Here is a 27,323-nt window from a genome sequence, read left to right as displayed (position 1 = left end):
ACTTATATATAACGAACAAAGATGGGGGAAATAAACAAAAGGGAAATAAATGGATGCGTCTAAGGCTAAAATGACCCAGAGAAACCACTTTTCTTTCAAGAATAACACAAAACCATGAGCTACATAATGTTAGAGGAAAGGTGGGTTAAATGGAAATGTCAGAGACCCCTGCCCAGCTTCCATTGCCCTAAAGTAAAGCGCGTGAAGTACGGAGGTCAGTCTAAAGTCTGTATCAGGACACACGATTCAAATGACGTCAAAGAATGGTTAGATCAGGTTTTGTGCAGCAGCTGCTTGTGCTCGCTTGTGCTTGGTGCAATCTCAGGTCCGAATACGGGAGAATAAGCTCGTTACCTGCTCTCGTGGTTTGGAGCGTTTCAAAAATACAGCATAAACACGACGTGGAATCGCTCAGGTGTGGAAACTGCTCACAGAGAACTGAGCAGCTGTCCGTGGTGCTGAAAGTGATCGTGCATTAAACCGGCGGTGATTTATTCGAGTTGACGAAATACAAAAGCATTGAAAGGGGACCGGAAGCAGCCGGTAGTGTCAGACACCGACACGCTTTGTGCTCCCTGAACTTTGTGTGGGTTTGAGATGCGCGTGCCCGAGGTTAAGGACCCCATTCTCACATGAGTAAGCGCGCCTCTGCAAAAACGGGAGATGACGGTGGGCTGCATTCCCATTGACTGAGAGAGAGAGAGAGAGAGAGAGAGAGAGAGAGAGAGAGAGAGAGAGCACGGACTCCGCCTATACCAACCCCACATCCAGCTCCAGTCCGACGACGGCGGAGGCTCCACAGATCAGCCGAGCGAAGAAGAACCACGGCCCCCTCCTCAGCTCGACTCAATTCCCGGCGTGAAAAAACGGAGATGGGCTCCGTGTGAATCCGGGCGGTGGAGGGGAGAGGAGGGCAGGCGGGGGGTGGGGGGGAACGACGACGAGAGCGTGGTGGGGGCAGAAACACCCATAAAGAGGACAAACAAAAGCACAGCCGAGGGTGCCTCCAACCATGAGCGGCGCGCACTACTCGCCGGAGCTGCGGCTGCCGCTACCGCGTTCACTACGCCCGCCGACCATGTCGTGAGGTGTGGCTCGGGAACACTCCGGGGAACCTGTCAGCCGAAACGACACGCCGAGGAGAAGGAGGAGGAGGTGGTGGTGGGGTGGTGCTGGTCGAAAAGATGTCCGCCTCGGTGGGGCCCCAGGGCGGCCCTCGCCCACCCACCGTGCCGCCGTCCATGCCAGATCTGCCGGACCTTAGCCACCTCACCGAGGAGGAAAGGAAGATAATCATGGCAGTGATGGCTCGGCAAAAGGAGGAAGAGGAGAAAGAACAAGCCATGCTAAAGTAAGGGCAACATTTTCTTCCTCCTCTGTGGAAGTTCTAAGGCACAGAAAGCTGCTCTTGTAGCCGAGCTCTCCATTATAACCATCACATCCAGTAACCACCAGCCTCTGCGATTCCGTCATTTTGCACTTGTGGAGGTGTTGATGTGTTCCCAAACATGCAGCCGCCGATATAACAGCACCCAGGGCTCGGGAGGTGTTTCCGAAAAGAATCGTGGTTGCATTAGAAGACCGGATGCTGCTGAAAACAATCGATACATTTAAAACAATTTACGGCCACAGTGAGTGGAGACGGCCCGGGTCAAACAGGTGTAGAAAGGGGCTGTGGTGAGGGTGGGGTGTGACAGTGCTGATGGGGAGAGAGGTAGGGGAGGAGGGGATGAATCATAGCATTATCCAGCCCTCACCCACTCGTTTTCATCAATGGGGACTGCACCCCATCCTTCGGTTTACACATCCAGCGCCGCTCAGATTTCCCTTTTTACGCACGCGTGCAGGCTGGAGTGTGAGCTTTATCGCTGTAGGTTTCTGCGGACAGTGTGTGTGTGTGTGTGTGTGTGTGTGTGTGTGTGTGTGTGTGTGTGTGTGTGTGTGTGTGTGTGTGTGTGATATCCTTTACAATAACAGCAGAAACAATGACATTATAGCTCACTAGCTCACAGGCCTGGAGCGAACCAAGCCGCTTTCATAAGCCCAGCAGAGGGCCGGTGGTGAGGCGGCGTGTAAGACTGTGCTCCCCTCGGCGGAGAGGAGAAGATGGGGTGTGGTTGGCATTCTTAGCAGGCCACAACCAGATAACATACAGATTAGGAAAGACAGAATTGTAACAACATAATAATGATATTGGACGTTTGTAAACCCTCTGCTTGTCGATCGAGCAGGCTGTCAGAGAAAACTGAGAGAAGAATAAGAACAGAGAGTGCTGGTTTGGGGGATGCTTGGCTGTACAGAAGCTTTATGGGAAAATGACAGAAGGGGACCACTTCAAACTGAACAAACCCACTATGAGATGATAGGGAGACGTTATAGAGGGTTGGGTGTACTCCAGCTGCCTTTTACAAAAGCTGGGTTGCATTGCAGTTTGATGCATCGGGGGGCGGGGGTTGAACACAAGCAATCTTTAAGACACTGTGAGTCAGGGCTGTATGTGATAACTTGCTCCTGAAACATGCGAGGACCCTTATTCTGCTGTCTTTTAGCTTCTCTGTCCTTCTCTGATTCTAATGACTGTTTTCATTTCCTCACTGAAGGGAAACAGAGTGAGGGCCAGCGTTGGGCCCCTTGAGAGGAAGTGATGTATTTAATGTTCCATGAGGCACAGGCAGCAGGTTCAGTCAATAATGGCTTCATCATCTGGCTAATCATTAACCGGACCAGAACACCATGGCCAAAGGAGTAATGTGATTTTAGAGAAATGTGCAGGCATTAGCTACTGAGGCACTCTTTGATATTTACCACTATATGGTGTAAGATTATTATGCACAGTATAGAAGCCAGACACAGGACTGAACTAATATTTTATTGAGCAGAAACGTACTCAAACTGGGTTTCATTTCATCATTAAACCCAGCGGTTCGTTGTCAAAGTCCTTCTAGAAGCACGTTTCGCCACTTGGGGATCTTTGGCCAGGTATTTTGAAGTCCCTGTTTAAATAAACTTTAATTGTTCAGCTCTTTAATTAAACTGTAAATCAATCTTTTGCATACCTGCTGGGGTACGCAAATTGATGGCAGTGTAGTTTGATCATGCTTGAATGGAAGAGCTGTACACATAGAAACAGAAGCTGAATTATATAGAACAGAAGAAATCAGGAAAAATGAAGAGACAAGCATATGTTTTACAAGCAGGACAATAATAAAAACAAGGGACACACAAGTATGTAAGTTTGAGCTTTCCAGCTGAACAGTAGGCGATGATCATCTTCATGCACGCTCACACAAATGGGGTCAAGAGATTTAGGATAGTCACAGCTGAATGAGAATCCAGGATTAAGTCCATACTTCAGTGCAGAGAGTTACTGGAATTGGACTTTTGTTTTAGAGGAAAAAAAAGTTTTCTTGTCACAATATGTTTTGAATTATGAGTTAACAAGCAGCACGGTGGCACGGTGGTTAGCACTGTTGCCTCACAGCAAGAAGGTCCTGAGTTCAATTCCACCATCAGGCCGGGGTCTTTCTGTGTGGAGTTTGCATGTTCTCCCCGTGTTTGCGTGGGTTCTCTCCGGGTACTCCGGCTTCCTCCCACCGTCCAAAGACATGCAGCTTGTGGGGATAGGTTAATTGGCTAATCCAAATTGCCACTAGGTGTGAATGTGCGAGTGAATGTGAGTGTGAATGGTTGTCTGTCCCTATGTGTTAGCTCTGTGACAGACTGGCGACCTGTCCAGGGTGTACCCCGCCTTTTGCCCTATGACAGCTGGGATAGGCTCCAGCGCCCCCCGCGACCCTGAAAAGGATAAGCGGAAGCAAATGGATGGATGGAGTTAACAAGCAAGATGTGCATGCAGCAAATGTTCCCCAACTGTGCTCATCTGCAATCTGAAGCAACCAATTCAATAGCAGTCAGTGCGTTAGGACGGAAATCTAAGGTTAAAAATTATCATCTGGATTACTGGGCAACTTGAATCTTCTCATTTTGAACGTATAATGGCGCTACTGGAAGGTAAAGTTCATTATAGGCAGTGTTGGTCAAGTTACTTGAAAAAAGTAATCAGTAACTAATTACTGATTACTTCCCAAAAAAGTAATCCTGTTACTTTACTGATTACTTATTTTCAAAAGTAATTAATTACTTAGTTACTTAGTTACGTAGTTACTTTTTAAAAACACGATTTACAACCTGAATAGGTGATAAAGCGATAGATCTTTCAGCCCAATTCTACTTTTTCTACATAATCCATCATACAAAATGTAATCAAATGGAAAAGTCTCTTTTTAAAACTTGTTTTATTAGTTTTAATCTTTTAACTTTATGCATCAAGCAAAAATTTAATTATATGCAACATTCTCTGACTGGAAGAAATTAGTTTAACATTTAAACCTATTTTCTGCACATTCCAGCACATAAAATAAAATATTTTTTGTGTTTACACTCAGTCTTTCAAATAGATGCAAGTAAAACACAGCAGAAAATAAATAAAGTCAAAGACTCAGCGGTGCTGTTGCTCTATTTTCACCTGTAAAGCAGGACTGGGGTAGGCGGAGGTTTACCCTGGTGCAGGTGTGCCGCGGTCAGTGGAAGAATCCGCGAGTTTCTCTGTGGTCGTAGCTACTCAGTGCTTGTTCGGAGGTTTAGGGGGTTTTTTTTCACTGTAAAAAGAAGTTTTCTTCCCACGCACAGCGGACGCTAATGTTTTTGTCCCTTTTTATGGAATCAAACTCAAAGTAAGGTCAGTACTTCCACGCTTTAAACGCTGCACGCTCATACTCTCTCCCACACTCGATATATGATCCATTGTTGATCTGCACACAGCTGTTGTCACGAACGTCGCACTTGCTTACGTCACTGTCATGAGACACTCGCAAAAAAATCACGGTTTTAGTAATGAAGTAACGCATCTGTTTCTACATCTAACCAAGAGCCTTTAGTTCTACGCTCATAGCTGCAAACTAATCAGAATGAAAATGAAAGTAAAACGCTCCCAGCAGGAGGCAAACTGCAGCCTTCTGACTCCAGCCTCCTCATGCAGCCACTGTCGCTCTATATAATGTGACTGTTGTCTCTCAGTGTTCACCGCAGTTATAGCCAGTGTGTCAAGACTGCCGTCCAAGGAGGTTTTGTGTGTAATGGTGAGGAACAGTGTAGCGACATCACCCATTGGTTTCAGGATATTTTGCAGCTTCAATATTAGTGTTTTGGCTACAGAAAATGCTAATGTTGCTAGAAGTGACCATATTTGGATTAGAGGGTGGAGTTTCAAGTTTTCAGCTAACACTAGCAAACTTGGTAACTTGGTAGCAAACGTAGCAAGCTGCACAGGTGCTATTGCACAGAAAGTAACAGAGAAATAAAATACTGCAATTTCACTCTAGTTAGCAGAGGTGACGCCTGGCAGATGCCTGTGTCTGGACGCCTGCCAATGAAAGTGGCAAAGCTTCACACTCCAGTATCCAAACAGATGAATTATTGAAAAAATAATTGTCTCTCAGATTCAAGTGGCCATGAGAGGAAGTGCAGCTTTGGCACTTCCGTGTTGGCTTCATTTTTCTACTTGGATGTGACTAGTACCTGATAGAGTGACAGCACGTAATGTCTGGGGATGAAAACATGTTGCTGTCTGTGAATGAAGCAGAAATCAGTGAGTATAAAGGAGACGTAGCTACCCAACAGGGCACTAAATTGAAAAGTTTTTTGCTTTTTTGTAATTTAAGGATTTAAGACCTTGATAAATTTTTATTTGTGTGCTTCTACACTGTCTGTTGAACGTGTAGGGTTTATTCCTCATGCATTCATGTCCAGAGATGTTTTCCAACACCAGTGAGAGCCTACAGCCAAAAGGACATTCAGTACCTTAGTACATCAAGACCATTCCACCTGGCCAGCACTGCCTGAGAGTCAAGCAGCTGGCAGCGATAAGGTTATACTGATATGGGACTTTATCTGTCACGAGTTTAACCTCCAGCATGAAAGAAACATCGCAGAGCCAGATCACCTGCTTCTGAGCTCACAGGCGGTGAGAAGTCAGCACCTGGGTTTTCCTTCACTAATTCACAGCTACAACAAACGCTTTGTCCTCCTCTAATGCATTGTAGACTTCAGAAACTCCCTCCATTGACTTGGCTAAATCTCCATTGACTTCCTAATCCAGAGGAAGGTTGGTACAGGGGAGCCGTCGTGCAAAAGGGGAAGGATCAAAATGCAGTATGCAGCAGTGACCATAATCTCAGGAACAAATAATTCTAAGCACAACAGGAAATCTTTTTTCTGCTCAATGTTCCATCCACCCCTGGGAGCTTTGAGGTTCCCAAAACGTAAATATAGAAATAATGTTTAAAATATTGATGTGCTCTGAGCAGAGTTTGTAGACAGGGTGGATGCACAGCACAGGGGTGGTAGGCGATGTTAATGGAGGCCTCCGCTTATGTTGATCTTAAGGGAAAGAAGTAAAAGCACCATCAGCAGTCGTACCCATTGAATCAATGAGCATGCACATCTGCGTTGGTTTTGTTTTCAGGACTTTAAACTTTTTTCTGATCTGTACAAGGTGCAGATTGTTCTTTGAAACCAGATGGGCAGCAGAAGAAATAAGGACTTGGGGGACAGAAGGAGGGAGAGGAGGGAGGATTTAGAGGTTTTAAGGATTAGAGTGGTTGGAAGAGAAGGAAAGGGCGAGACTGAAAGAATGGGAAGTTTCACTCACACACACACACACACACACACACACACACACACACACACACACACACACACACACACACACACACACACACACACACACAGCTAATCTCCCTTTACCAGAGCTCCCCAATGCTGTAAGGCTGCAGGGTGCATGGAGAGGGCAGCGGCGCCCTCCGCCCTGTGTGCCGTCTGATGTGGCTGCTGCTGTCCAAGAGGTCAGCTACAGCTGGGAGACAAGGTCAAAAACAGGCTGGGTCTTTGGTTCTAGCATCTGTTCTAATGTGTGGAGTCTGGTTTCTACTTTATTGAACTGATTGTTTTCCTCTTATTTAATATTTACATAAACAGTGAGAGATAGATTGTGATGTTACAGGGTGAGAGGTCGAGACCAGAGAAGTCCTGCCTGACTCTGTCGTAGTTCTTTCAAAATAGACCACTCCCCTTTCTGCAAGTTCCTGTATGTAAACAATCTGTTACAGGTAACCAGTATTTACACGTAAAAACCTCACAGAGTTACTACAACTATAGAACTTTTAAAATATGAAAAAACAAGCTCCTGGTAAATATTATGATCCAATGCCGTTTACTTTCTGTGACTTAGCTGTCCACCCACTTATCCGGTAGACTGGCGAAACTCAATGTGATGCTGTTTCTGTGTTTAAAAGCTGAAAAAATGAAAAGGACAATTAAAATAAAATGAAGAGAAGAAACTGCGTTTACGCTGAAGTTTGCATGGGGACTGACCAGCACGAGGGACATGAGACAGGCAATCAGGGCAAGGGAGCCAATTACAAAAGGAAGAAGTAACCCTGTTTCAACCTGTGAAAGAAACCCTGCTTTTATTGTAAAATAGGAAATAAACAAAAGACAACTAACAACAGATTCAAGAATCACACTTAGATAACCATGAATACAAGCGCATGGATGAGACAGAGGCAGAAAGAGGGAATCACTGGGGAGACTGTACCACTACATCTACTGCTAAAATGATCACGATGTGAACCAAACACAACATCACAAAAGTGAATTTCATCCTCAGAGAACACTTAACGTAATAACAACAAACAAAAACTTGACAAATATAACAAGAAATAAAAAAAAAACAGTCTACTAGAATATTAAAGAAATCAACAGAAGAAACTAAAAGTTCACCAAACAGAAAATTGAATCTTCAAACAGATATGAGCCAGACAGAAACTAAAACTCAAATATATGTTAACTAAGAACTCAAAAACCACACAAACCCCGGGGCCGTGACAGCAGCGGCTACAATTATGTCACCTTACCAAATAATGTCTCCAGAGTAAAGAAAAAAACTTGTTGTCTTTCAGCTGAAATTAAAAGCAACATTTTCAGATCAGACTGAAGAGTTTCAAGGTTTCTGGGAGAAAAATGCTAATGCTGAATTATGGATCAGGTCTGGAAATAGCACACACTTGGAAGTGGTTCCTGAAATATTTAAGTATTCAGTTCACTGGCTGCTGTTGATGCTGTGAACCTTTTTTGTTTCTTGTTAACCTGATTCATTTTTGTCCTGAAGTTAAATTGCACTAATTACAGTGTGTAGTGTTTGCACTTTGTCCCGGCGCACAGACAAACTGTGAGCACGGATACTTGAATGCACACAGGGAAGCATGTGTGCCCATTTTTTCCTATTTTACACTGGTAAACACTCGCACTCATGCAAGATTGTACGCTCAAAATCGGCACCCACCCACCTCCACATGATGCACACGTTCTGACAGCATGTGTACCGCTGTCCTTATAACGAGAAGCGAAACACAAACAGCCACAAACCCAGATGGCTTGCAGAAGGAAAGGACACTCTAACAAAGACAGCACGCCTGCGTTACTGTACAGTTTGTCCTGTTGCTTTGCAGCGAGCGTTCGCTCGCTTTCCAGACAGCTGGAGCAAGTGTGAGTCCATGTGCTTCTGTGTGTGTTTGAGTTTCCTGGATTGGATCGTCACACTTTGCTCTTAATTAAAAGAACTTCGAGGCAGTCGGGTGTGTCTGCAACACCTGGAGGGAATAGAAGCCCGGCGTGTGTTTGTGTGCATGGTTCTGAGCTTCCGTCCGTCATCTTTTTACTTAATTTTCATTTAATTTGCAAGAGAAAAAAAAGAGCGTAGTGCACCTGTGTGTATGCATGTGTGTGTCCAATGCAGTAAATATGGGCCAGAATCTAGGTTTGAAAGCCAGAGAATGTATGTGGACGGGCCTGTTCACACATTTTCTGCATACTATTTCTCGGGCTTTTCTGCAGCATTCATTCAATTGAAAGCTTTCTGTCACCAGAAACAATGCTCACCAAACACAGTGACGGATTCTTACAACTCCCGATGACATTCAGTGACAGTTTTTGTTTAACGCTCACTTCTGCCATGTGCACATTGTTTTCTTTTTCTTTTGCCATTATCAGATATTCTCTGATTATTACTTTCAGGAGAAATAATGTGGTTATGGTTAAAAACAACAACAACTAAAGTTTGGGGAAGGTTGTTTGGTTGTAAAAAGGGTTAAAAACATTGGAATCTGAACTTCAGCCAGATTTGTTACAGCCTCTTTTCCACCTTTTTAACGCTTGTATTGGTTATACTTTAAAATCCGTATTAGTCAAGAATAATCATAATTTTTGTGATACTGAGTTATTTGAACTGCTGGTTCCCCCATGAAACTATGTGAAGGAGTGTCAGTTTTAAACCCTCTGTGTATGCAGATATTTACATTTCTTTTTTTTCCAAAAATATCCATCCGTCTTAGGGCAACAGGCAGGGTACACCCTGGACAGGTCGCCAGTCTGTCACAGGGCTGACACATAGACAAGGGCAATTTAGAGTCACCAATTAACTTATCCCCACTAACTGCATGTCTTTGGACTGTGAGAGGAAGCTGGAGCACCCGGAGAGAACCCACGCTGTGAGGCAACAGTGCTAAGCACCGTGCCACCATGCCGTCCATGCATTTTGTTAAACAATTAAAACTAAAGACTGTATAATGCAAACACTGATCTTAAAATTGATGGAGTCAACCACTGTCGTGCCGTGCGACAGGTGGCATAAAAGCACCTTTAGGCTCCACCCCCACTGTGTCCCTGAATCAGACATATGGAATCAAACAGATAATTAACAACAAAGGGAAAGTGATGCTTTTTCTACGAGTATAGTATAGTCAGTGACCTAGGTGGTCATGAATTTAAATAATGTAGACTACATAAGCACAAGATGTTACCACTGTGATATCAGCCTTTACTTTGTGAAATCCTGTTATCAATTGTTGTTGTTTTCTTCTTTATGTACTAAAATCTGTAATCACACGATGAGGAAACTACACACTCCCACTGTAGTGAGTTTTCAATCTTAAGGCAAAACTTGAACCTAGTGATTAAGACCATAAAGTCTTCGTTCCTTTTCAGATCTCTTAGTTATGTCCATCTTTTATGTACAGCCTATGGATTCAGCACAAAAAGCTGAAAACAAATGTTTCATCTAAACAGATGCAGAACAAAGTCAGCCTAAAGTTGGAGTCATGTTTCCATAATTGTGAGTACTCTCAGCATCAACAGTATTTGACTTTACTCTGTTCTGCTCTCAATAATAGAGTGTATGTAAATGATGTGACAACTAAGTTATGAACTAGGCCAAAAAACACAGCATCTGTGGAATGGTTTTCCCAGTTTGGCTTGTAAAAGATTAGATTAGATTTTCTTTCCACACCTGATCAGTCCAAGCTTTTCTCATCAGTCACAAAGGCTCATGTGGCCTCATAAGAGCAGTGAGGGTTCAAAACCTGCTGGTAGAGCAGGGCGATATGGCCAAAAATATTTATCACGATATATATTTGAAAATTTGCGATAACGATATAACCGACGATATAATTGATGCGAGACAAAATACAACTCCACAACATTACTAGCGCAAAAAGACAACCTTCCATTTATTTTCACTTAAACAAGAAGCTGGTTTTTATGTACATTAAAGCTTTATAAAAATGTAACAGTGCAAATGCAAATTCCTTGCTGAAAGTTTAACCAAAAGGCATTTCCAGTAGAAATGGGCTGACATATCCTGAGCATAACCATATATAATATCCACTGAAGTTAAAAATAGGTGCTTTGCAACATTAAACTGCAGTGTGCAGTACGCATTTTTCGGACCATAAGGTGCACGGGATTATAAGGCACATTAAGCGAAACAAAGCAGTCAGGAAATCAAACTTTATTCAACTCATTCTTCTTGCTTCCTCCACTTCTGTAACATTGATTCATTAATGTTGAATTCTCTGGCAGCTGCTCTATTCCCATGTTGTTGCAGTATATTAATGACTAACCTCATATTGCGGATGGATTATCTCAGTTGTTCTCCTGACTGAAGTTTGGTCCGTTTACAGCATCCTGCCATGCGATTGCATTTGTCTCTAACCATGAAGAACCTTCACGTTAACTTTTATAAGTGGAAAAGTGTTAGTGTTCGTCCTCCAGCTTCACTGTTTATGTTATGCTAACATAGCTGTATCACTAGCGATCACGTAGCACATCATTATATACCAGCTAGCCCAACTTCAGTAACCCTACAAACGTCACTGCTGTTTAGTTTCCTGTCTTCATTTATGTTGGAAGTGATAGCAGAGCTGTACGTTTGATTTTTTTCAGAAATCTCTCAGTCAGAACATGTTATATCATGTTTAGGTAACTAGCGAAACTAGCGAGCTAACTTCCGCTAGCTTCCTGCTAACTTCTAACTCCGTTAAATGTAATAACTTTTGTTTTCATGGATGCCTGGAAGTTAAACTTTATAGTTACACCTGGTAAAGCAGCAATGCTGATCGTTTTATTAAAGATGAAAGAATTTAGACAGTTTTTAACTCTTAAGTGATGCTGCAGTGTTGTTTGACCTGAAGCATACGGAGTTTAGGACCCAGATTACTCCCAGATTTAAGAGCATCTTAGTCCGACAAATATGACAATGACAACGGCCGCTTGCATGTTCTGCAAAAAAATGTGCTTTGTTGTGTATCTGACGGACAAACACCAAACCAGTTCCACATCACGGAAGTTGCACCATTTTTACAAACCAATTCTGGTTCATCTGTTTCACTCAACAATCGGCCATGTGCGTATGAAAACAAAGGCACTGCGCATGCGCGTTTTACTCCCATTCTATCGCGATATTTCATTTTCCTATCGTTGCCTAACATTATACCGGTATTACCGTGAACGGTATAATATGGCCCAGCCCTACCTGCTGGTAATCTTTTTGAGAAGAGCGGAGACATTTACACGGTATCGGTATATTAACAACATTATCGTGCTAATAAATAGTAATGATTAAATAAACACTGCTTAGCTTAGGAGTAAATCTAAAAAGGTTTCTGCCTCACTTGACTATTTTTGTGCACTTTGGGAAACAGCCGCGTGTCTGTGTGTTGATACAGCTGCACACACTTGATATCTGGTTAATCATTAGCTACAGCATCAGAGACACAGGGAACAAAATGTGGCAGAGAAGGAGGTGCAGCCTTATCAGACTCACAGAGGAAGGGAGGAGGTGGAGGCTCGCGGTGTCTGGCTGAGTGTGCTGAGAGTGAGCGACCTGAGTGAGTAGCCCCCGTTAGTGCTCCCAGACCTCAGCAGCATTAAAGCATTAAAGTTTAATGAGAATGCATTCTGCTTGGGCTGACCAGACTCTCTACATTGCTCTCCCTTCATCTCTGTCTGTGTTTGTGGTCAAATGAAGCCAAGGGAGTGTATCCTGAGCGGCCACACACACAGCAGGCTACGGGATCAGCACATAAACGACCTCCGCACGCTGACTTAAACAGCACGCCAAGCAACAGAGCCAACGTCTGCAAACATGCTACATCGCGAACAGCTGACCACACCTGTGAACTTGATGTTCCCCATATTTCCCTAGTGAGGAGCAACTTTGCGTGTTTAGGGCAACCGTGGTTCAGGGGTTGGGAAGCTCGTCTGTAACCGGAAGGTTGCCGGTTCGATCCCCCAGCTCTCTCTGTCCTGGTCGTTGTGTCCTTGGGCAAGACACTTTACCCTACCGCCTACTGGTGCTGGAGGTGCCGATGGCGCGATATGGCAGCCTCGCTTCTGTCAGTCTGCCCCAGGGCAGCTGTGGCTACAACTGTGGTTTGCCTGCACCAGTGTGTGAATGTGAGAGGCCGGTCTGTTCAAATGTTGTCAGCCATAAACTGGTCCGTGGCGCAAAAAAATGCTGGGGACTGCTGATCTAGTGCTTGGAAGGTTTGAATCCTAGCTGCTCCAGTCTGCAGGCCAAAGTATACTTTGAGCATGCTAAAACCCAGGATGTCAACATGGTTATTTCTCCTTTAACACAGGAGTCTAAGGGGATTGCCTCACTTTCGTATCTAGCTTTAAGCAGCTACATGTGGAACTGTATGTTTTACCATTTTGCCTGGACACTTTGCTTCAACGTAGAATGGATAACATCATGGGAGTTTTACAGGCCATGGTTAATGCTGCTGCTTAAGTTGGTTAAGTCCAGGAGTTGTGCAGATGTGTATTTTTTTTCCATTTGTGGCTTATTGTGTGTGGAGGTTGGGAGAGCAGGATGAATAGAAGAAAATAACAAAGGAGGTGGCGTGCAACGGAGAGGAGACTGCTGGGATACAGTGAGGGGATTAGAGGTCGCCTGTAATTACTCCACAACTACTCCCCCAACTAGAGCTATGGCTTACACATCAACCAGCAGGCTGAGTGAGGTCAGAGGCTTTGTGATTTACATATGTGTGCGTGGCTCAGTATTCAACAATCAGGAGGACAACACAAAGTGAACTGCATATAGACAGCGATGTGGAAGAGACCACTGTGATCGCTTTCAGAGCGGAATCCCATACAGCACAAACGAGATGAGACAGTGAGGTATAGGAGGAAAAGAAATAAAGGAAATGGAGGAAGATGGATGTTAGAGGGATATAAATGGAAAAGAGAAAATATAAATGCATGTAGAGGAGGAAAGAGAGACGCTCAGGAGTCCATGCCAAAAAAGCACTCTCCTCCATAAATATGGCTAAAACACTCACAACATCAATAAAAGAGCTATCAACATCTAAGCACTATCTCTGGGAGGGGCTGCTGTAGTTTGATCCTGAAGGCTGAAGCCAGGCTGAAGCTGTGTAGCAGGAGGCCTGTGTAATTATGGCGCAGTAAGAACAGCAACGTGCTAGTTACACAAGACTGAACCTCCAGCGAACAATACAACATCAGGTCTGTTCTTTTACCCTCTTCACACCCATCAGTGACAGGGCAGTGCTGCTTCTTCAGTGCAGAGCTGTTAGGGCACTTCAGAAGAAGAAGATAAACACGGTTGTGCTTATTGGTTGAAGCAGCGGTGCCCAACCTTTTTTGCGCCACGGACCGGTTTAATGTCCGACAATATTTTTGTCGGACTGGCCTTTAAGGTCGTGGATAAAACTAACAAAACAAAAAATATACAACAACATACAACAAATAATGATACAACCAAGGAAAAAAAACTGTGGTATTTTGAAAATAATAAACGCAACAGGATGATTCACTAACTGCCGAGCGTCCATTTTTCATAATTTATCCTAAAACTAATTCAATACTAGGTGTCAAATTTAACACTGAAGGAAAAATTCTTGTATATTTAACATTTCTGAATCTTACCTTGTAGTTGTTCTGAGGGAACATGTACATGTGTACATGTGTGTACACATATATATATATATATGTGTATGTATGTGTGTGTGTGTGTGTGTGTGTGTGTGTGTGTGTGTGTATATATATATATATATATATATATATTTACTAGGGGTGCAACGATACTCGTATCGATATTGAACCGTTCGATACAGTGCTTTCGGTTCGGTACGCATATGTATCGAACAATACAACATTTATTTTATCAACTTTCCCTCTGACGATGCTGTCTGTGTTGAGAGCTCAGTGGATCTACGTTCAACTACTCCGCCTAGGCTGCACTGTAGAGCGCAGATCCACTGAGCGCAGTGCAAGCTAGCAAGACAGAAGCTAAGCTCCTTGGAACATGGCAATTTGAACCTCCCCCACCCTCGTTCAGATCTGGCCTTTGGAACTATTTTGGTCTTAATGTGAAGTATGACCCTGAAGGTAAGCCCGTCATGGACTAAAGTAAAACAGTATGTCGGATGTGCCACGCAATGCTCAATTGCATTGGTGGGAACTAGTGTGTTAGCGCAGTTTGCTCTTAAGTTGTTGACGCCGTCCAGCCCCTCGTTAACGGAGATTTGCCGTGTTGTGGCGTTACGTCATATCAGATTAACGCTGACAGCACTAGTGGGAACGCAACGAATATGACTGCACATTTACTCCGACATCATCCTAGTGCAAAGACAAGTGGAAGCAGACAAAAACAACAAGCACGCATGCTACAAACTTTACCCGAGTCATTTAGACAGCCGTTAGCACAGGATTCTCCTTATGGGGACCTGATATGTTTAATATGCTGCTGAGAATATACCCCAGAAGAAGCGTATAGTATAGCTTTTATTTTGGAAAGAGCCATTTCTCTGTAATAAACTCTCTTTTCCAAAGATGAGTGATTTCTCGATCAGGTAGTTTTTTACTACTTTGTTGTTTCAGCAACATTAAATTTAAAAACTGTACTTTTGAGTTAAAATATCTATTTATAATTTTAATAAATGACATTAAAAAAGCATGAACATTTTTTTGTATCGAAAAAATATCGAACCGTGACACCAAAGTATCGAATCAAACCGAACCGTGAATTTTGTGTATCGTTGCATCCCTAATAAATATATATATATATTTGGGACTGAAAGGATTGGTGTGGTGAAAAATGAAAGGTTCTCTCCACCCTGAAACTGAGTTTCCCTTTACAGAAGCCAGATTTTGTTTTTTGAACTGCAGCTCTTAAATTGTGTACTAACCCAGCAGGTTGGTGTAAATATAACAGCCTGAGAGGATGTGACTGTATGCATGAAAGCTGGGAATCAAACTCCATCAAGCCAGGCAGGATCAACCAGACTGCTTAAGAAATGTCTGCCCTATAGAGGTACACAGCAGCCATCTGGGTGTTTTTTTTCTGCTATGACGTTTGTACTATTTTATAGCCTTTTGAGAGTTGATGGAGGCAAGTATGTAAAAGTCGTCATAGAGAACATCATGGCAGGCAAACAAGAAAGCAAAGAAGATGTTTGCATTGGGTTAGCAGCCATCTCTTGCTCTTCTCTTTTGGTTCTTTACTTTTTTTTAGGTTATTTCTAACACATTTTCTATCGGTTATTTCAAGTCAGTAGTAGCAGTAGTAGTAGTATTTGTAAGCAGAGTCTTCTTGCTTTTATAGATTGCAGTTGCCTGAGAGGATCTGTCTATTCTTTTTCTGTCTCCCCCCTCTTCTTCCTCCCCTTCCTCTTTCCATCATCCTGTCTCCATCCTCTTTCCATCATCTACTCCTCAAGTGGTATTTATAGAGTGGCTCCGGATGCATCAGCTTCTCTCCTTCGCTGGTCTCTGGCCCACGCTTGTTTCTGTCTTGGCTCTTTTTGTTCATCCTTTGCTTTTTCACTTGTTCTCTCTCCTCCTCCTCCTCCTCCTCCTCCTCCTCCTCCTCCTCCCTGTAGACAGTTTGTCGATCCATGTCTTTCTGAGATGGGATTCTGTGTGTTACACACTCCTCACCTTTTCTTCCTGCCATCCTGTTTCTTTTCTTTTTATCTCACAGTCTCTTCTCCCTTTCTGGGTCTGCTTGCTTTCATTTACCTCCTCTGATTACTCTGTCGCCATCCCCGAGCTCCCTCCTCTCTTTGCTTCCTCACAGCATGTGTCAACATGTCTGTTGTCTTCCCTGGTCTCCAGCTCCAGCAGCAGAAGAAACATTTTTCGCTTCAACGCCCTCTGTTGTGCTTGGATTATTGATCCAGTGAACTAAAAAAACTGCCATATCTCTGAAAAGTCCCAGTCAGTGTTCAATCCTGTCTGCTTCTTCTGTTGTCCACCTTAGGAATAAGAAAATAAGAAGCCTTCGATAGCTATTGATATTTGAATCGCAGTCGATTGGGGAGTGGTGTCTTTTTCAAAGTCCTTCCAAATGCAAGAATGCAAGCGCCATCTTTCCTGTATCTATGCATCTATCTAAAACAGGGGTGGGCAATCTCAGTCCACGAGGGCCGGTGTCCCTGCAGGTTTTAGATGTGTCCTCGAACCAACACAGCTGATTTAAATGGCTAAATTAGCTCCTCAACATGTCCTGAAGTTCTCCAGAGGCCTGGTAACGAACTAATCATGTGATTCAGGTGTGTTGACCCAAGGTGAGATCTAAAACCTGCAGGGACACCGGCCCTCGTGGACTGAGATTGCCCACCCCTGATCTAAAACAATGGCAAGACAATCATAACTTTAATCTATTGCATGCTTAGAATATAAGTAAATTAATAAAACAAAAATAAACAGAAACACTTCCAAGGATGGGCACCGTTGCACTTTGGGTAGAACCATAGATAGTAAAAAGCATGGATGTAGCTTCCCATTATGAAGCCTTGAGACGAGTGTTTTTGCCATCACTGTGTTGCTGTTTTGAACTCATATATTACAGTTGAGCAGTGGATGACTCTCATTGTCTAACGACTTATCAATCACAAATCTTTAGCTGGCCCATCATGGATGATCCTCTTTTCTACAACTTAGGTTGACTAAAATGTATAAATAGACTTAATGTTTTATTCAATATGAACTGAAACACGTGATTGAGTCCATATACTCATGTTGTTTTACAGAGGCTGTTTCAGGGCTGTTTTGTCACGGCCCTGAATTGTATAAGAGAAAGAGGATGGTGGAAGTTTCATAACATCACAGCATCATTAATGGATCAGCTGACTGCTGATGACCTGTTGAAGTGTTTAATCAATATGGACACATTTGCTTTTCATCACTGTATCAGGTTTGTCTGATAATCTCAGACGAATATGAACTTAAAATTGATCTTTGCGTGAATTAGATTCAGCATACAGCAAGCAATGTAATATTCTCCAAGTTTGAACTCTACTTGCATCCAAATAACTTTTGTATGTCTGAATTATTTAAGGTGCTATCAATGATCTGGAAGCTAACTAGCACTACCAGCTTACTGCTAGCTTTCATATGTAGTAGGTGAGGGTTTGTAGGATTTTGTCATGTATGTACGTGGTACCTTTAAAAGTTACTTCTAAAGATGTACTAGAAAACCAGAATTCTTAGAAAAGAACAATTCACAGGATTTAGCTTTAGCTTAGCAGCAGTCTTTATGCTGGCTGGTAAAATCCAGGGTATCGAGAACTACACCATGGGTCATGAAAGGGGCGGGGGAAAATAAAACCAAACGCTTCCTGCTGACCTTTACTGAGAGTTGAAGCACACACGGCCTTCTTTCCAGTTTCTTGAACGTCCTCCTGCAGAGAGTCTTCTGCAAGGCGTCACTGGAAATCAGCTGATGGGACAGAAATAGAACTGCCCTACACACACAAACACACGCCAACAGACACATACGCACAAAACAGAGCTTTCCCCTCCCCATCCTTGGGCCATGTATTCATAGCGGCGCTAATTAACAACTCAACACCAGTGACTGGTGAGGAGAGCAGAGACAGAGGAGGGAGAGATGCAGAGGGAACAAGAGGAGGAGGAGGAAGAGGAGGGAGGGAGTTCTTGGACTTGCTGAATAGTTTATGCGAGGCCTGAGGCGAAGGCTAACCCGTGCATGTGTATACGTGGGGTTTCTGTCTGTGTCATTGTTTATATTTGTGCATGTGTGCTCATTTGCACACACGTGTTTTGACAAGGCCACGGCTAACCCGCATCTGGCTCTCTGTCCCTGCCGGCCCCCCGGTGATCACCGAGGGAGACGAGGCAGCCACAGATCAGCTGGTTCACACCACTGTGGCCCCTGTGGTCACTGTCTGCCACGGCCACATGCTACCAGCATGTAAAGGTGACTTTTTTCCATAATGTAATAATTTCATCACCGTATGAAGGCAATGTCATCTCGTAAAACTTTGGTTCTGATCAGACGCATTGTCTCTCTGCACTGAGTGGCTATAAATAGGGCAGCTATGAAAGTGATCCTATTTATAGTCTTAGTGTTGTGGAGTTAGAGAGACCCTGCTGGCAGACACTGAGACATGTGAGATGGGAGATTCTCCATGTAGTTAAAAAAGATTTCCCATGTTTTATATAAGAAATTGATCTTATTCTTTAAGTGATCTGTTCCAGAGGTATACAGCTTCTCACTTCTGAGAGCATCAGTCCAATTATCAGTGGGAGGCCTCACTTCCATTTCATTGCTTTTGGCGGTGTCTAGTAGGATTTCTGTGATTCTAATAGAATGACTGTGTGCGTGATTAGATTGTGAGAGGTTGCCTAAAAGGCCTTGATGACTCTTAGGCTTCAAAAGTTCTCTTATTTTCACGGGGAGTCTGCAACCGTCTGGCTAGCTACTGCTTCTAGAAATCCCATAAAGTTTGCTGAGAGGAGAAGTTCCACATTTAGCTTTTGATGGATGTTGAATGGCGCTTCCAGATTAACCTACAGTGTCTCACATGACAGGTTTCTTTATGCATTCTGATTGGTGGAGGAGTTGTGAAGCATGTACCAGTTCTCTTCAGGAGATTGAGTCATGGTGAAGGATTTTTCTGAAGGTGATCATTTAGAGATGCTTGTCCTTTGTCTTTGACATGTGTTGAGACCCAGAGCTACTTCAGGTGGTAAACCTATCAATTTTGCAGGCAAAGGTATAGCTAAACTCTTATTTCGAATGTTTTTAGCAGATGGTTTTAGTTGTGTTTTACGGTGACCACTGATAAGAATGTTGCCTGGCCTTGTATGGTTATCAGACAAAAGTATCCTGTGAGAAAGACTAACTTTCTTTATCATTGTTAACAGTTTTTAGTTGCTTGTTTGTCACTTCCCTTTCACATCCCATTGGAGGTGATGCATAGCTGCAGTTCTTAGTACTACTGACACCTGGCCTGTTACAACTGTGGTTTTTCAGGCTTCGGTTACAGCTGGGACATTCATGGAGAGTTTCACCCTTTTTGGAGATGAATGGGTTGAAATGAATATAACTTATACACTGCTTAAAAATGTAGTGTATACAATACACAGTATCTGTTGGTCTTTAGGGATATCGGCCTGTCAAGCCATGATGTATCAATGTGTGAATCAATTGCACCCTGCTTTTGTTGCAAATGAAAGCGACAACAGGTGCACCAAACAGGCAACATTGAGACACCCCCAAAACAAGGGGATGGTTTTGCAGAAGGTGACCATTGCTCTCTTTATTCCTTCTGACGGATTTTTCTCGAGCGATGATTTCGAGAGCTCCTGTAATTTTTCTGAGGTGGTGTTGCAACATTATTTGTTAAATGCTAAGAAATGTGACCAGCAGTTGGTACTGTTGAAGAGTTCTTATTGAGTCATGGAGCTTTTTTCTCAGTAGCCATGATTTGTCTTATTAGGTGAAAACGTATGTCCTTCATCGAGCCGCACTGTGCTTGTGTCCAAGCAGTCTTGTATTTTTAATATTCGCTCTCCCTTTTACCTCTGCTTTGGTCTCAGTAGCATTTCTCTTAACAGCTAAGATCAAAGTTAACCCTATAATCGTGTAGTTCTAGTGATAACCACATGACTTAATATCTAACCTTTCTGAAACAGCAGCAGAACACACGGAGTCAAAAACAAAGCTAAAAAGAAGCCAAAAAGAAGTGGTATTGAGACTGGTTCTCTTCTGGTTGATGGTCATTTGGGCCAAAGCTGGACTCACCTACTGCAATGGTAAGTGTTGTGCGGACCAAAGGTAAGCTAAGTTAAGATAGCCACACTTACCGTGAGTCAAGACCAACAATCAAAGCTTAAATTTATCATCGTTTTCTCACAAAAAAAAGTCTGATATCCCAGAACAACAGTGTGTGATCTTTATTAATATATTGGTTATTGAAAGAGAGTTTGGGTAACTGAAGTTAAGTGTGCAATGATGTCCTACATTCAGCAGCTGTTAAAGTTGGTGCAGCAGAGAAATTTAGGAAGAATCCAAATATTACAAATCATTTTTGTTACCAGTGGAAAAGTGACTCTGAAAGCTCCTCTGAAATACTTTGGTTCTCCTTCACAACCTGTGTTCCCAGCCATGGTGGCTGACCCCCGGGGACGCAGCAGGCACAGGCATGTAATCAATGAACACACAGCAGAGTGAACACAAAGAGCATGTCCTCACCTGAGAGGACGTCTCTTCCTGTGTCTTTCCGTAGTGATTATGTTTTTATCGGTGTGGTTAGGGTGACTCATGTATCTGAAGCTAAGTCAAGGTTAAGCTTATGCATTGGTGGAAAGTGTGTGAGTCAGGGGAGATGGATCTGGCAACACACACTCACGAACACAGACTGTATATAAAAGATGTCACTATGATGTCACCCATTGGTTAGCGTAGTTCCAAGCCGAGAGTTTTCAGCATCATCCAGTGTGGCTGTTTTTGTTTATTGAGACAAAGAGATGGATCCGACCTTGACCCCAGGCAACACGTTCTCACTCCCGAGGTGTAATATTTTAAGCTAGGTGACAAATCGTCAACATGTTACGCTTCCGGGCACCCAGCACGTTCCTAAATGACCAGATCGGAAAAATGAGGGAACATGAGAACCATTTGGAATCAATCCACACATGTTTGTTCATTTTCCTCAAATTGCTTTGGAAAACACTATTTCATGTCATTAAAGTGCTGGTTAAGGTTAGGGCTGGAATACATGGCTGGAATGTGTTTTACCGCGGGAGGTCACAGAGATGGGATGTCCCTAACATAGTCATCTCAGGCACAAAGAAGCGCCACCCACCTTCTGCTCAAACCTTCTGTTTGTAAGAGGCAGCCAATCAGAAAACATCTGGATTGAAATGAAGGGGAACTTCAACAGCTTGTTCAACCAGATAAACCAAGCCCGAATATAAAATACATAAAGATTATTTCCTATATAAATCATGCAAAGCTACTTTAATAGAGTCTAAAGGTAAATATATGGAGCTGAGCAGAGTAGGTCCCCATTCATTAATTCAGATTAAAATCCACAATAGTTGCAGTTTGTTAGCTAATAGTAGCACGTGCAATCAGAAAACGGTCACTGATGTGGATAAACTTGGAGACAAGGGGGACGAGAGCCTCCTCAGCTGAGCTCATGATTTAGGCTGAGAGCACAGATTTATTTATATATCATGAGCCGCGTCGTGCATCTTTAACGGTGCACGTCTGCTGAATGTGTGGAAACGATAGAAAAAGGCTGATGAAACTAGGGCTGAACGATTATGGAAAATAATCTAATTGCGATTTTTTGCCCCAATATTGCGATTGCGATGCGATATGCGATTATTTTTTAAGGTCTTTGTCTTCTGTATTATTAAACAAAGACAAGCAATACATCATATAGTATGGCCAATACTATATTACATTAATTTTAAACTGTTCTTTCCTGGAAGACAGACCTCTGTTATGATGACATGAGGTGATGCATGAATTGATGACTGACATTTTTATTTAACTTCTTCAATCACAACAGTATATTTGAACATACACAATAGTTTATTTTTAGCTTACAAACATCTGAGCATAAAGTGCTGACAAGGAACCCTGGTGTAAACATTAAAATGAAAGTCAGTACAATGTGCAGATTGCAGAAATATACATAAAAAAAATCAGTGGCTTTACCACACTCAGTTTTTCGACATCTGTGAACTACTAGACAGTCATTCAATTAAAAAATAATATTAAATAAATAAAACTAATAAATAAAAAATACACACATCTTACTGATCTCTGCAGTCAGTAACATTACACATAAAGTGCAAACATAATAGCAATTGTATAAACACACACACAAACACGCCTTTAAAGTTTAAAGGCGTGAAATTGGACGGTCTAGTTCTGATTAGCGTCACCGCTGTCTCGGTGGAGTTTAATAAACTCGGCCGTCTGCTTCTTGCTATCTAAAATATAACCAGACACTGGTGTAAATTCTCGACTGTCTCATACTTCTGTTTAATAAGTTTTCTGTTTGACGTTTAGTCAGCTGTGTGAAAACCAAGGAGGAACCCACCCGGGGGATTAATAAAGTTTTATTTTATCTAATCTAATAACTTTAATCTCAGCCAAACCGATTTACTCACGAACAAACAAAACACTGAAAAAAGCCCAACAATAACATTTTTAGGTTGTCTAAGTGACTTATATATTACGTTTAACTCGAGCAGCGAAACTCCGCGGTGATCTGAAAATGATGTGCCGGGAGTTGTGCCGTTCTCGGCCGCATCAGTAACCCTCGAGCTCCCGGCTAGCTGTCGAGCTGGTGGGTAGCAGACGCCTCTGAAAACGTCGAAGCACTTTTGCAAATATGGGATATCTTGATAAACCGAGCAGATATTTGATGTTTACACAACTACTTTCTCGCCTGAAAATATGTTAAAAGTTTATTTTGTGACCCAGAAAGATTAGTATGAGTAATTTTAAAACTTAGTAGCGGCCGCCATTGCTGGAAACTGGAGTTTGGCTGGGCCGCGCTATGAATTCTGGGATATGGTAGTAATTTGGACAGCCTTATAATCGCAGTATAATCGCAGCCTTTGCGGTTAGAAAATTGCACTTGATCATGTCGCGATATTATCGCAAATGCGATATATCGTTCAGCCCTAGATGAAACTGTATCTCTAAGAACAGAACAGCTGGTGCACCGACACCCGCTGACACCCAGCGCTTGATGCTGCTGCGTTACCATGACAACCTGCTGCGTACCCTCTGTTTCTGACAGCTGTTCCCATTGCGCCCATGCTTTGCTCAGCCCCTGGACTCACGTCGGCAGGATGGATAGCTTCTTGGGGTCAGGGGTCATGTTTATGACGTTGCTGCCGTGGAATCGTCATGTTGGTTTTTCATCTGAAATACAGCTTAGGGTTTAATTTTGGAAAATGTCCATTCAACCATAAATTAAAGCTTAAATTGAAGCATTTTTAAGTAAAATACATGAGCATATGAGTATTTTTGCAGACATGCGCAGACACTTTCTATTGGAAGCATGTGATGTTTGTATCCGTCCTCCTCTCATTATCTATTGAACCTTCAAGGCTTCATCCTGTTTTCCTCAGTCACACACAGCCAATAATGGTGATGGATTAAGAGCTCAGGATCATTGTCATCATGCACTCTGAGAAAATAAAGTAACTTATTAAGAGCTGAGCCCTTAACTTAGAGGCTAATTTTATATTCTTTTATAGGATTTATAATTTCAGATTAAACATAACATACCTAAATGATTATCTAACGAATAATTTAACCAATTGATTTGTCATCTAACCTCAACATTAATGAATAAAAGCAGATTTCATTCAGCCCTCCTGTGCCTGTTTCAGCCATTTCTCGTGTGAGCTGATTGGCCGAGATGTGTCTCAGACCGCCGGACTCCTCCCCGCTCCAACTGTGCATGGTGGCAGTCTGCTGCAGCAGCACTGTGAGCCACAGACAAGCAGAAAGTCTTCAGTGAAGAAAATCACGGCCTTGGCTTTGACAGTTTCTATTCGACATTCTGTTTTTCTTTATTTGAGGACGACTAGAAATTTTTCTGAAATTGTTTACCATTTCATCCGGATATAGTGCCTTTTACTTAAGACTGACACAGACCTTTTTAGAGAAAGAAGAATCGTGTTGAGGCACAGCAACATTCTTGGACTTTGATTGGGTCATGCTGGAGGATAGTTATCTCTTTGATTATTTGTACCATGAAAAGCTGTTGACAACAGATCAGGTGTTATGTTTTCAACCCGTTTCCTGCCCAGCAGCTGACATACAGAAAGCGATGTCTGCTTACAATAGACCCAGGTAACCAGTCTACACTAAGTGTATTTGAAGGTCTTTTAAATGTATTTATTATTAAGTTACCTCGAGATCTGGGTGCTTGTGATGGGTGCTGTTTCTAAGCTCACAGCTCTGTTACCTCAGCACTGTTTCCCACACATACTTTGGTTACAGTTGAAGTTTTGTACCACAGGATAAGAAGCTGTCTGGAGACCCAGCTGAATGATATCGAAACCACCACAACAGCAGTTTGCCCTGTGACCCAGCCAATGGGAAAACAGAAGATGAGCAGGGGCGGGGCTTGCTGGTTAGCATGGACTAAACTGTCAGATTATTGAAATTATTGATGTTTTTCTCTTAAAGTTGTGGCTGAGTGGGCTGTCCAAGTAATGCCTGTGTGGAAAACACAAATCAGTGTGGAGCGCTCAGCGCCCTGATGACCAGCAGGTTTTCCACTTATCCCGCTTTATTTGTGGGTTTCATTCATTTGTCATTTTCAACTTTGTCAAGTGTGCAGAAGTGTGAATTTCACAGTTTTTGACAAATAGCTCAGCTAAAACGTCGGTGTGTTGCGAGAGCCCTGAATAAAGTTTGTTTGGTTACACAAATTGGCTGCAAATGTGTGAATGAAGCCATCTCCTTCCTGTCTTAAATCTCTTACTAAGCGAGGTAATTAAAGTCCCTGTCTGGGTCCCATATATGCGAGCCATGCTATGCTAATTCAGTATTCCTTTGACACTTCTGTGGAGACAACATTGTGGGTGTTTTCACATGGCCTGATTTGCAATTCACACTCGGGTTATTTCCATCACTGGCATCCTGGGAAGCAGGGAGGGAGGAAGTCTGTGAGCCACAGAGCGCAAAACTGAGCTGAAGTTTCACTTAATTGGGTGTATGATATTTTTTTTTTCTTAAAGGGACCTTTCAAGTGGAGCTCTTTGGCTACATTCACACTGCAGGCGAAAGCGCATCAAATCCGATTTTTTGACCCTATGCGACCCATATCCGATCATGCTATGACAGTGTGAACGGCGCAAATCCGATATTTTCAAATCCGATCTGGGTCACTTTCGTATGTGGTACTGAATCCGATACATATCCGATGTTTTAGAAAGCGACTGCTGTTTGAACGGTCAAGTCGCATTAAATCCGCCTTTTACGTCACCGACACAAGACTGAAGCCAATTATCAGCGCCCGAGAAGACATCGCGAACGCTTCCTGGCCATCCAGTGTAGATGTCAGTGAAACTGTTGGGAAGACAACGTAAACATTTTATTTGTACTGTATAATCTGCAGATTCTGACAGAAATCTGCAGCTATCCTTTGAAGCACCACTCCTCTAAAACAGCAGTAAGGATCATTATTAGGTTATTTACATTATTATGTAAATAACAAAATAACTTAAAGCAAAAATTGGGAAACGTAAAGTCCGAAGTCTTTATATTAAGGGCCATCAGTCAAACAATACTGTTTGTTCTTGGTCTAAACAGAGCGCGTTGTGTGTGACATCTTCTTTTGCGCATGCGGGCCGCTTTGAGCGTTCACACTAGAGCGCGTTTGCTGTCGCATTTTATTTGTAGTGTGAACGAGGAGACAAAAAAATCGGATTTGATCAAAAAATCGGAATTGAGCATTAAGACCTGCAGTGTGAACGTAGCCTAATTGCCACTTATTTTCCTTTAACTGAAACATCACTTTCTTTTTCTGAACGATTTATTTATTCTAAGAATTATTCAGTTATTCAGACATCCTTCAACATCTTCTGGTTTGGTGTATGGATAATTAGACATCGAGATCTCTGTGAAGAGAGCTGGTGAGTTAAGAAGTTTAACAAACTAAAGTTCATGATGTACCACTAATGGGCAATCTTCCACTTCTGTCTTCTCTCCTTTCAGAACACTGCACAAGCAGTTTGAGAGCTACAAACAGGAAGTGCGTCGCATCGGGGCCGAGACGCGGCGCCAGCAGACCCAGCAGAAGGACGACGCGCCCACCTGCGGCATCTGCCGCAAGACTAAGTTTGCAGATGGCTGCGGCCACCTCTGCTCCTACTGCCAGATCAAATTCTGCGCTCGCTGTGGAGGGCGGGTCTCTCTGCGCTCCAATAATGTGAGAAGCCTCTGAATGTTTTCCTTCGTCCTCTCGTACTCACCTCATTCCTGCTGTATACGATACACGATCGCTCCTTCTGCTTCTGTGTGTTTGTCACGTCTGCTTTTTTTGTTTCCTTGTCACACTTTGGTGAGAACAAAGTGTATTGGAAGAATGGCTTGGCACGAGACATAGGTGCCAAGCCAATCTTCCAAAACAGGAGCCGATGGGAATATTAGGTTTGCAAGTATTGAGTGAAACCAACAGTAAAGCAAAATGTTGGGCACAATCACACTAAATTCTAGGCTAAAGTATAAATTTTTAAGATAAAATTTAGTCTGTGTAGTCGTGCATGTCAGTACCAAAGATATAAAGATATATATATATCTTTGTGCCCTGGTTCTGGTGGTGCCACGTGAAGAGTCAACTGATAAACAGCTTGTCTGGGTAATATCGTTTGTCTAAAAAAGAAATAAAATGCCAAACTAAAGCCAGCATGCACTAAATGCACTGACCTGCACCAAGCCTGGGCTACAAGCTAAAAAGCAGCTTATTATAATTAAAGACACAGACTGTATCACCACGTTATCTCCATTCATGGGATTCATGTTGAATCAGTGTGCCTTCCAGCCATAAACTAAGCATGTTTGTGCTATTTTAAGACCCGGCCCCTCTTCCATCCAAGCTTTCTCTGGG

At 42.8% G+C, this 27,323-nt stretch overlaps 1 protein-coding gene across 11 annotated transcripts in view; it reads left to right on the top strand.

Annotated features, from left to right (window-relative positions):
- Positions 1-944: 944 nt before the first annotated feature.
- The window catches only part of rims1b (regulating synaptic membrane exocytosis 1b), an 88,836-nt gene continuing 62,457 nt past the window's right edge, over positions 945-27,323 (top strand). For all 11 annotated transcript variants that reach the window (XM_080880828.1, XM_080880830.1, XM_080880834.1 and 8 more), the window contains exons 1-2: positions 945-1,351; positions 26,432-26,645. In XM_080880828.1, coding sequence (XP_080736954.1) covers positions 1,185-1,351; positions 26,432-26,645 — 381 coding nt within the window. In that variant the 5' untranslated portion in view covers positions 945-1,184. The remainder of the gene's footprint in view (positions 1,352-26,431; positions 26,646-27,323) is intronic.

Source organism: Rhamphochromis sp. 'chilingali', assembly GCF_963969265.1.
Source record: "Rhamphochromis sp. 'chilingali' genome assembly, chromosome: 4".
In the NCBI taxonomy this organism is placed as follows: Eukaryota; Metazoa; Chordata; class Actinopteri; order Cichliformes; family Cichlidae; genus Rhamphochromis; species Rhamphochromis sp. 'chilingali'.
The sequence above is the reverse complement of the archived record's forward strand: the minus strand, read 5'-3'. Positions and strand labels throughout refer to the sequence as shown.